The sequence below is a fragment of the Cydia fagiglandana genome, chromosome 11 (genome assembly GCF_963556715.1).
Source record: "Cydia fagiglandana chromosome 11, ilCydFagi1.1, whole genome shotgun sequence".
Classification (NCBI taxonomy): domain Eukaryota; kingdom Metazoa; phylum Arthropoda; class Insecta; order Lepidoptera; family Tortricidae; genus Cydia; species Cydia fagiglandana.
The window spans coordinates 20284027-20294794 of record NC_085942.1 but is presented as its reverse complement, the minus strand read 5'-3'; the positions used below and the strand labels follow the sequence as shown (position 1 = coordinate 20294794).

General features: G+C 40.4%; 1 protein-coding gene across 4 annotated transcripts in view; it reads right to left on the bottom strand.

The window, feature by feature from the left end:
- The window catches only part of LOC134669157 (protein N-terminal asparagine amidohydrolase), a 49230-nt gene continuing 38462 nt past the window's right edge, over nt 1-10768 (bottom strand). For 3 of the 4 annotated variants that reach the window (XM_063526705.1, XM_063526706.1, XM_063526703.1), the window contains 7 exons: nt 8537-8730; nt 7661-7726; nt 7110-7292; nt 5404-5561; nt 4988-5047; nt 3610-3771; nt 1-2734 (listed from right to left, as the gene is read on the bottom strand). In XM_063526705.1, coding sequence (XP_063382775.1) covers nt 2609-2734; nt 3610-3771; nt 4988-5047; nt 5404-5561; nt 7110-7292; nt 7661-7726; nt 8537-8723 — 942 coding nt within the window. In that variant the 5' untranslated portion in view covers nt 8724-8730 and the 3' untranslated portion in view covers nt 1-2608. The remainder of the gene's footprint in view (nt 2735-3609; nt 3772-4987; nt 5048-5403; nt 5562-7109; nt 7293-7660; nt 7727-8536; nt 8731-10768) is intronic. The other variant, XM_063526707.1, reaches the window with a different exon arrangement.

Below are 10768 nucleotides of genomic sequence, written 5' to 3'. Positions count from 1 at the left end.
AACTTTTGAACTTTCAATATATTCATTATAATTCACAAAACAATAACTATTAACGACATTAACTAACTTATAACTAATTGTTCACTATATTATTTACAAGATTCATCTTTCAAGTTTGTCTGAGGCTAATTTACATAATATATGTCAATTCAATAGGTATGTCATTCTATCATAGTGACGACATACAATTTCATAGCTTTGTTTCATAAAGTAAGGACGTTAACACGAAGAATTTCATACATCGACCAGCCTGTTTCTATCTCTATCGCAAGCACGTAATTGTATTGCTGTCCCGCCCATGCGAGACAGCAATATAATTATATGCGCGAGAACAGGCGAACAAGGAACAGGCGGGTCAATGTACGAAATTCTTCGTGCTTAGCGTCTTTACTTTAGAATAGGGAAATCTTACCCATTAAAAAAATATTATTACTACTACTGGCAACTAAAAGTACAACAGTGTTATAGATACACTACTAAATATTCTGACAGAAACACAACCTGCTGTCAGCTGGCTGGAGTCGGACCGAGCTAACTTTGCACAGACTTTTCTTTGTTTACTTAACAGTTTAAACAAGGAAATGTATGAAGCATGAAATTACTATAAATATGTAATTATGTATGACTTTTATAATGGTACAGTCGACGTCAAAGATATGTTTACACTTACACCTGACTCCTTTTTAATAAGGTGAAAATCTTTGACGTCGACTGTACCTCCACACTTTTGTCATGTCAAAGTCGGTGAAGGGTTAGCTTAGGCGGACTCTTAAATCGGGCCCTTATTGTATAGTATTTTCCACTTAGTTGGGTACGGTGACAGCTATTATTTCATTAGGCTACATGTTTGCGTTTTAAGGTTATAAATTATATGGAGGGGTCCAGCCATAATTACAAAAATGTGCACAAATATATTGCGAATGTTGCCAACCCGAATACTAATCCCACTCTGTGTTTAACTAATTAAAAGAAGCCTGCAGTCATGGTAAGCCAAAATATACAAAATAATAGTTAACTTAACAAAAATAGTAAATAAAATTAATGTCATATTATTTACAGACAAAAACGGTGTATTTCCATTCGTGCCCGCCCCACGTGCCACACATAATGCGGGGACAGATGAGAATTGTTCACATGAATGCTCCTATTCCCATCTGGTCCCCGCGGGGACAAATGGGAATACACCACTAAAACATATTACTCAATTTATAACCGCACCTATAAAACAACACTCCTTATACCAAACGATACGGTTTTACAGACAAAATGTAATAATTGATTATTATAAACATGAACATATGTGGCTTTCCCTCAGAGAAAAGTCCTTATGCTTCATGTGCAATAAGGACGTTATTGGCAGAAAATCTGTTGGAATTTCACGTGGAAACGTCCTTATTGCACATGAAGCATAAGAACCCTTCTCTGAGGGAAAGCCACATATGTATATATTGTTAACAATTGAAACCATACAGTAAATTGTAATATTGTAACATTTCGTTCCGTTGTTTAAATTATTAAAAAAAAAAACAATGAACATATGCCAATCATATGAGGTCCGTAGCGGTTTCATATTGATTGTCACTAGTCTGTGCCATAAATAATGAACCAGCATTGCATAATGTCTATTCCGTCATATGAACAACGTCACTCTATAATAATTATTACATACTAATAGTTTATTTATCACATTTAATAATGTGCAGTACCTATTCAGCACAATTGTCATAGATTCATAGATAATTCATAAGTAGGTAATAGGAAACTTCACAAATATTATGGGGCCGCATGCGGTCAAGTATTATTTATTTTGCTCATTTGTTTGTGATTTCTACTTTTTTTTTCATTTATTTTATAATGTCATATTAGCATTAAGTCCTGTTCAAAAAAGCGCAACAGCCGTGACATTGGTACATAAGTTTTAATTAGAGCTCACTGAGCTTGGAGAATACGGCAACACAATTGAAGACTGTTACGCGTTGAGGGCATCCAATTTTAACTGGGAAATCTTTATATCATTTTCAATTTTTTTTATATTATCCGCTTGGAACCCTCCTGTAGATGAATTATTATCTGTAGGGAATTTTGATGTGCCATAGGATAGATCATAATATCAACATTTACAAACAATTTGTGCGGTTTATTTTATTATGCTTTGTATATGTATGTATTTTTGCCGGCCACATTTGAACTGTTTTATTCAGTGTACTTAAACATAACATTCTGTCATTCTGACAAATGTTAGAGGCTATAAGTTTTTTCCTCGGTCCAGAGAATATTTATTAAATGTCGTATACAGGTGAGAACCGGCTAAATAGTACAATATAGCCTATCGAGACATTATCGGTTCAAATCGAACCTAGGTCTAATAGCCGCCCCGTGTATCACGGCAATATAGTGTAATCCACATAGCCCTCGAGAACCGGTTATAGTCCGGTTTAACCATTCCGAAGCCCAGCAACCATTCTATTCTTCGCGCCGGTATAGGGTGGCCGATTGTTTGGGAACGGCACCGCTCCTTAGAACCGGTTAGAACCGCCGTGATGGAGAGAGCTAGCCACCGCTTTGTCCATCACGGCGGTGGGTGGTTGCCCTCGCCGGATATAATCGCCTAGAAGCGGACCGGGGCCCAGCAGCCGCTCTGCTCGTCGCGGCGGTAGTAGTGCGGGCGGTTGTCGGCGAACACGGTCACGGCCGGGAACGGGTGCTGCTGGATGAACTTCAGCGTGGCGCGGATCTGGAACAGGGAAATACACACGTTATAAAAACGGGTAAAAAAAACCTTACAAGACTAGAGTCATCTGTGGATTTCAACGATTAAGTACTGCTTATAACGATTGAGTTTGTCACTTTAAGATTTGAGTTGACTGCCGTTAGTTTCATCATTACAAACGAAACCGGTTAACATTTGATATGACAATATGATAAAGGTGATGTTGATATGACAAAATATATTGCTGTGTCAACGCTATTTACTAAAGCCTGTGTTTCATGCATAGGGGTCATCCATTAATTACGTCACACGTTTAGGGGGAGCGAGGGGGTCAAGAAAATGTGACATATTGTGACATGGGGGAGACACAAACTTTGTGACGTCACTTTAACTTCATCAGTAACCGAAAATTGATTTAAATTATTTAGTTCGCTGTACATTTAAATAACAAGTTTTTAAAACGAAAATAGTTTTTAATCGTTTAATTTTCTTTCCTAAGCAGTTTTGGGTTATAAAATTACTAATATTTATATCGTCAAAAATATTTTGATAAAATATTAATAATACTTAGGTACTTACTTAATTCGATTTGGCGATTTCGTAGAAAAAATGTGACGTCACACTAGGGGGGGAGGGGTTTGCCAAATGTGGCCAAGTGTGACAAGGGGGGGGGGGTCAAAAAACCTAGAAATTGGTGTGACGTAATTAATGGATGACCCCATAAGAAGAAAACAATATACAAGATAGAAGGTAGGTGTTAAATTTTGAATTAGGTACGAATTCTTACATTCCCGCACAGGTCTTATGATGATGCACGAGTGATGCTGAAGTTTGAACTCTCCTGATTGGTCGAGCAGTTCAATTTACATAACAAGTTGAATTAAATGTAGTAAACTCACGTGATGTACGAAGTGTGGAGGCTCCACAGCCGGAGTAGTGCTCAGGTGCTGCAGGATGAAGTCGTCCGACTGCTCGAGCCACAGGTCCACGCCGCGCAGCGGGTCGTAGTTGAACGGCCCGATGCGGAGCATGCCCACCGCGTTGTCGTATATGTCCAACACCTACAAAAGATTACGTCAAGTTCATCATAATAACTTAACTAACGCACATAACTTAACTATACTAATTGCGCATAAAACTAAATAGTATTTATTTTCATTCATGATACCTAGCTTTTAACAGCGACTTTTCTTTGATTAGTCTAATCAATGAGTTTGCGTTATCATAATATTACGTTGTCACCGGTCCTTCATATAAATGAACTTGACCCTTAGTCTCGTTTCCCAGTGGGGTGATGACAATCGGTCACGTTCAATGCCTCCAAAACGCAGACGTGTCTATTTTCCGCAAAACGGAGTCCATTCGACCTGACTCCTTCTTTCCGGGGTGCATCTGTACCTATTGCCGACAGCCTGGAACTCCTCGGCATGGAGCTGAGTTCAGTCCTCAGCTTCGGCAGCTTCATTGAGTCTAAAGCACAAACTGCGGCCAGAAAGCTGGGCGTCCTAAATAAGGTGAAGCGATACTTCACACCTGGACAGCTTCTAACACTTTACAAAGCTCAAGTCCGGTCGTGTATGGAGTATTGCAGCCACCTGTGGGATGGCTCAGCTAAATACCAACTCGCCGCTTTGGACTCAGTGGAGCGCAGAGCCAGGAGGATGATTGGCGACAAGAAGCTAACGGCTAAGCTTCAGTCTTTGGCCCATCGGCGGAAAGTCGCCAGCCTGTCGGTATTCTACAGGTTGCACTTCGGGGAGTGTGCCCAAGAGCTACACGAGCTTTATTCCACCGTCCCCATTCTACCATCGGACTTTTAGACGCACGGCCGGTTTCCATCCTTACTTGGTAGATATTCCACCAATTCGCACGAAGCGCTTTGCTTCTACTTTCCTTATGCGCACTGCCAAGGAATGGAATTCCCTGTGCCGGCGTCTATATTTGCGTGTTCTTATAACCCGGCAACCTTCAAATCAAGAGTGAACAGGCACCTTCTGGGCTAGCTCGCTCCATCGTAGGCCACGTCTACGCCTCGGCTAGTCTGTGGCCATGAGTAAGCCCATTCATAATAAAAAAAAAAAAAAAAAAAATGGAATAAATCGAGCCTAATCGGACGTCAAAATTTCTTGATTAAGTTTAAAGATCTGGCACGTTAATAAAAACACGGCATGTATCGTATGTTATCAAAAGGATGATAACCACAAGCCTAGTGCAAATAATCAAAACACAACACAGTTTATTTCTAAACATTACAGATAAAACCCGTTTAAAAGTTACCTGAGCGGAATGTGGCCCTCCGGTGATAGTCCTGGCTCCTCGTAGCGGCTGCTCTGGTCCCTGCAACATTACAAGTCACAACTAAATTAATAAAAATAAAAACGATGATTAATCAGGGGAGTTTCCCAAATCTGAATCTACTGTCGCTTCAAGGTCGAAAGTCGTATCAGCTTAGAGGCTTCAAAGACAAAGACTTCATGAGATTAAACGGTCATGTTCATGTGTACTATTCATCTGTAAAGTTCTCCTCTGGCTCGACCAGATCTCTCCCTACGTCTGTATTTTTCTATTCGTTAAATATGTTACTGTACTTTTACTAAGTCACCTTGTAAGGAAAGGTGTCGAGTTCACATCACCAAACCCGCACGGTCGGTCTCCTCTGCAAAGTGGCAAGAGGTTCTCGTCGGAGAGCTCACCTTGTCGGGGAAGGTGGCGGGGAACAGGTCTCCCTGGCGCACGTCGACGCCGGCGCCCGTCACCAGCGGCGCGGGCGCGCCGCCGCCCAGCGCCGTGTTCAGCTCGCAGCAGCACGCCAGCGTCAGGTCGATCTCCACCGACAGCCGGTGGAATGACACTGGAATGTGATCGGTCGCTTGGGAATTTTTGGCTATTTAGTGCAAAACACATTGTTAACGATACATGTAAAAAACAATTTGGGGAATTAGATTGGTATACATGTACATTGGTGTACATGTGGTGGTTGGCGGTTTCTCTTTTGCAAAGTGAAATTATCTCTAAGCGTAGGCGTCGTTCTAGACCTGTGATTAAAATTTAAAACATAGTTCCGTCAAAGTGATGTAGCGTGACACCCGATGGATTAATTTTCTATTTGTAGTGAAAAGGTGTACAAGTCTCGCAGTCTCTGCTTATAAAATAATGCGTACTGCAAGGTTCAACCTAAATGTAAATGTTTTCCATTCCAAATAAAGCAAAAGATCAGGCAAAAACTCGTCTTCACATAAACTCCGCTTCTTTTTCGATAGTGAAAGTCATTTACAAAATTGGTACAGTAGACTTATGGTTGCCTTATACGTAATCGACAAACAAGTTTAGTGTATTCTATGTAAGGTATTAGTAACTTTAATGAATTAACAAATTGCTTTGAGCAATGGCGCTCCTTCGTTTTAGGAGTGTTCTAATGATTTACGGTTCCTTATAAGGATGCCGGCGAGTGTTTTAATACATATGTATAGGGAAACTGTGATGTTACTTATTAACAAAATTCAGTTAGTTCCTGCCAATTTAACGAAAATCAGCAAATAGGAACATTGTAATATCTGTGTGATATTGGGCCACAATTCACTTGGCAATCTCGACATGCAAGAGTCAATCTCATTTCAGCTAGTTGGTTTCCGAGTTACAATTGAACATTTATGTTTTGGAGCGCAGCATCTAGTAGCATCCATTTATTTTATACCTCAAATCGACCATCATCTAATAGTTATTTGTACAACAAGAGATCAAAGTTTGATATTTCTTCGAGTGCTTATTTTGAGTCCCGTGCAAGCGAAAGATTCTATAATATCTAATTTAGAATCTTGAGCGTAGTAAGGGATTCAAAAGCGCACGAGATGTAAATAACTTTGATCTCGTGTAGTACACAAAAATTTTCACCCTAAGCAGTGAGAACATACCTAGAGGGACAGAGATAATAGAACCCAAGTATATCGAACTTGTATTAGACCCCGCATGTTGAAATGACATTTGACTATAAAGGTCACTTGAATGTCATTTTGTCTCACTCAGTGAGCAAAATCGCATTTTGCTCACTGTTTTTAAGAAGCAAAGTACCCTTGTTCGAGCTGCTGAGGTGAAAAAACTATTTATTCATAATCTCTACTGTTTAGTTCTTCAATTTTCGCAATGAGATTTAGTTTGTCATGCTGCCAACACCAGCGCAAATATTTCCGTGCGTGGGCGGCCACCGTTTCCAATCATCGCCTAACCAAACTAATCGTTGTTTAATTTATTTTTGTCAGCAACGGAATTAGTTACGCCGAATATGAGCTTGTAGTATCCATAATAGCTGGTTTATGTAATATGGCTTTGTGTTCGATTTAAAAAGAAAGTTGCGTGTGTTTATGAATCTCTTTGAGACCATCCATTGAAACGAGGAACTTACACATGATATTCGCGAATAGCTCATCGGAGTATCTGTGCGGGTCGGTGAAGCCCCCGACCAGTTGCAGCTCGAGTCTGCCCTCAGGGTAGCCGACTGCTAGCTGCTGGACCCTGGCCACCATGGCTGCTGCGGCCTCTGCCGTGCCGGAGCCGTCGAGGTGCGCTAGGGCGACTGCTCCTGATCCTGTGGATAAAAAAAAATATTTTCAGTATATTCTAGTCAACAAAGTTTAAGTTTTTCGACTTAAAATACGTGAGTGATCCGTTCTCAATGGTATATTTAAAACGAGATTGTCATTATTGCAGATGAAAACTGTCACCATATACTGCCATTTATAATTTTAAAGGTAAAATGGGATATGTCTGACCGTAGATATATGTATGTAGTCACAAAAGATGTTTTTTGACAAATATAATTGGCAAAGAAGTCCCTGTTTTGTGATCAACTACTAGTACTATTTAAAAATGACATTCAATGGTTATTTTGAAAAGTGGAATGGTTTTAGGAAATTGTGAAAAAAAAAAACAATAAATAAACAACTGTTTCCTTACCTGAATGCCTCACAACAACTATAATACATGATGTGGCGTCATCTGAACCGATGATATTTACATTTTCTGAAAACAAATAATAATAAATTAAAGATGAAACACAAGAGTGCAATAACACTGTTGTAAGATAAGTATTAACGACGGCCCGTGTTATCTTACGAATGTTTTTGTGGTGAAGTATGCGTGATCAGAAAATACTTTAGGTATTGTATATTTCCGCGATAGTATTCTGAGATTTCTCCGTTCATGACAAATAAGCTAAATTACGCTTTAAATACCTGGTTTTGAGACCGAAATCCTAACCTATTTAATGTTCAATTCAAAGTTCCGTTACGGCAATTAAATATCTGGCTTTCTAATCCCAAGTTCTTATACAAGAATTACTGTACATTACTGTCAGCTGATTCGATTTTTCTGCTTAGAAAGGTAGATGGGATCAGCTAGTAGCTTACAGCAGCCAGATGTAACGAGAGGTAAGCTAATACCCAGGATATCTACTGTAACTAGAATCTTATATTTCTTCGGCGAATCGACCCAGCTCGGTAAATGAAAATCGTAGGAGTCGCTAATAGTCACATCTCATTTCCCGCTGCTGCAGCGCTGCACCAATTATGTAGTAAGACTTAGGTAGCTGCAGTGACAATTGGAATGTGAGCTGAAGCAGGCGTGGCTCATTACGCGATTACGTCGCTTTGCTACAGGTAGCTAAAAGTACATCCGTTCCACACCAATTTTGGCGGCTAGGCATAAGCCGCGCGTGGCGCTGTCGCCACCTAACGCCATATTTGTCCTGATCGTAACAGACGCGTTTTGTTTTAGAGTGAGTCTTCTGTAGCTAGTACTATTATTTATTCTGTGGGTTAAGTGAGCACTTACTGTCGTGTGGCACGACGGCGGCCAGTTCCCGCTGCGCGACGTAGAGGAGGCCGGGCGTGCCGACGACGCGCGGCGCGGCCGCGAGCAGCTGCGCGGCCGCGTCGCGGTAGCCGGGGTGCGCGGCCAGCAGCGCGCGCACCGACGTGGGGCACTCCTCCGCCAGCACCCCGTTCAGCACCACCACCATGCTGACACTGGAAACATACTACCTGGTAAGTATAGCTGTTGGCAACAGAGTTGAAACTACATATTTAATTACACAAACGGGTCTACCGCGATATAATTTCATAAAGAGAGTTTAAAGTATTATATAGAGTTGAAACTACGCACAAAAATAAGGCATGTAATGATAACGAGATCTTTCGTACTAATAGCAAGTTTAGCCAAGCCTGCAATGTAGTACTGAAGAGTTACTAGTCTTTGGCGTAGGTAAATATCATGAACTTACATCACATTCACTTCAGTCATATGCTCATTCACTACCTTTTTATGCAATAAGTGGCTGTGTAGGTACACCATTGTCATGATTTAAGTAGGTACTTCAACGCTCCTATCGAATAATCTAATACTAACATCCACACGTGTTTGCCTTTTCCTTAAATCTGTATCAAATCGGGTGTGCCACATCTCAGGTAGAGGTAAATTTTCTGCCGAAGCAGAATCGCGGTTGGCGTGTAATCCGCGTGTTACTTTAGCGGTAAACGATTTTTTCAAAACGATGTGTCCATATATTTTATACGACAACATGTCAAAATCTGTCAAAATAAATGTAAATCCGCATGTTAACACAGAAAGCTGGTATTATGTACATCGTAGACAATGACAGCGCCGTCGAGTGACGCTCAGTTCAGTAGGCAGGTAATGTATGCAGGGCGGCGCGGCGGGGTCGCGCGGGTGACGCGGCTACCAGCCACACTCATTTACATCGCCCACACACGATTATTTGAGATTTAACTGAATTTTTAGTGAGAATTTGTAAGCCCAATGAGGTTCAACGCGAAAAACTAAGCTTAAGCATGGCGCTTCAATCGTTTAAGGACTCGTAGTTCACGGCAAAGGGATTGACCGGTCGAAGTTTTTTACAGACGGCGACATCATAGGTTTTTACCCTCGTACGAAAAGTATCAAAATACAATTCAATTTTTTATACCTATGCTGCCGGGCTAGCACATGATTGGCGCGACAATATCTCGCGGCGAGAAAAAGACGGGTCCATAAAAAACTTTAACAGTTGTCTATCCCATTACAATTCCTTGCTTGTTATAGGTAGTTGTTGAGCTAATTTTTTTTCCTAGGGTCCTCTCTGCAGCCCTGACCAGTGACCACCGGCAGCTTGGGCCTTACCCCGCTGCCACCCTAGGTTAGGTTTTTTATAATGTGTCTATATGTATTTTTTATCGTTTGTTATGTGTTTATGTATTTTATTTACTTTTATATACATACATATTATAAATAACTTGGCCTAAGAAGAAAAATAAATAAATGAAAGACTACTTACAGACTTATTATTAGGTTCCGTTGGAACCATTATATTAGAGTTCGTCTAAGATGACTCTGCACCGAATTTTATAGAACAAAATATGGGAGTGCCATATTTTCAAATAAATCGAGATCAGAGCAATTTAATCATCATATAAGTAGCTAATACTCGTCATTGTCGTCGATCGTCGGCAGTAATATGTAAATTGCAATTGTACGACGACACGCCTAAAAAATGTGACTATCTTATTTGTAATAGCGCGTGATTCATTTTTGCGCGCATCGCGATATTAGATTAGATTAAATGTATTTATTTTTACATAAAAAAAACAGCACAAATTCACAAAAAAAGATCGTCGCGTGTACAAACACAATAAATATTATCACAAAGTCAGCTACTTGACTGTAAGTTGGTACTCAAAAGCCCGCAGACTGTTCTTTACCCTTTTAATACTTATTCCAAGCGTATGTACGAGTATACAGATTAGGACTAGCCACCCTAGCCCAATACGGATTGGCGACTACACACACCTCAGAATTCCTTAGCAGATAGATATATGCAGCTCTCCTCACAATGTTATCCTTCACCAGAAAGCAACAGATATCGAATAGTCCGGGTTCATAACTTCTTTAATCAAAGTACAGTCTCATTCGGAAAAGCATGAAGTTTAGCATGCATGTATCTTATTGTAGGAACAGGTATTAAGTTTCTGGATGGGTCCATATATTTATCGGGAAAGATGCACCAGCCTG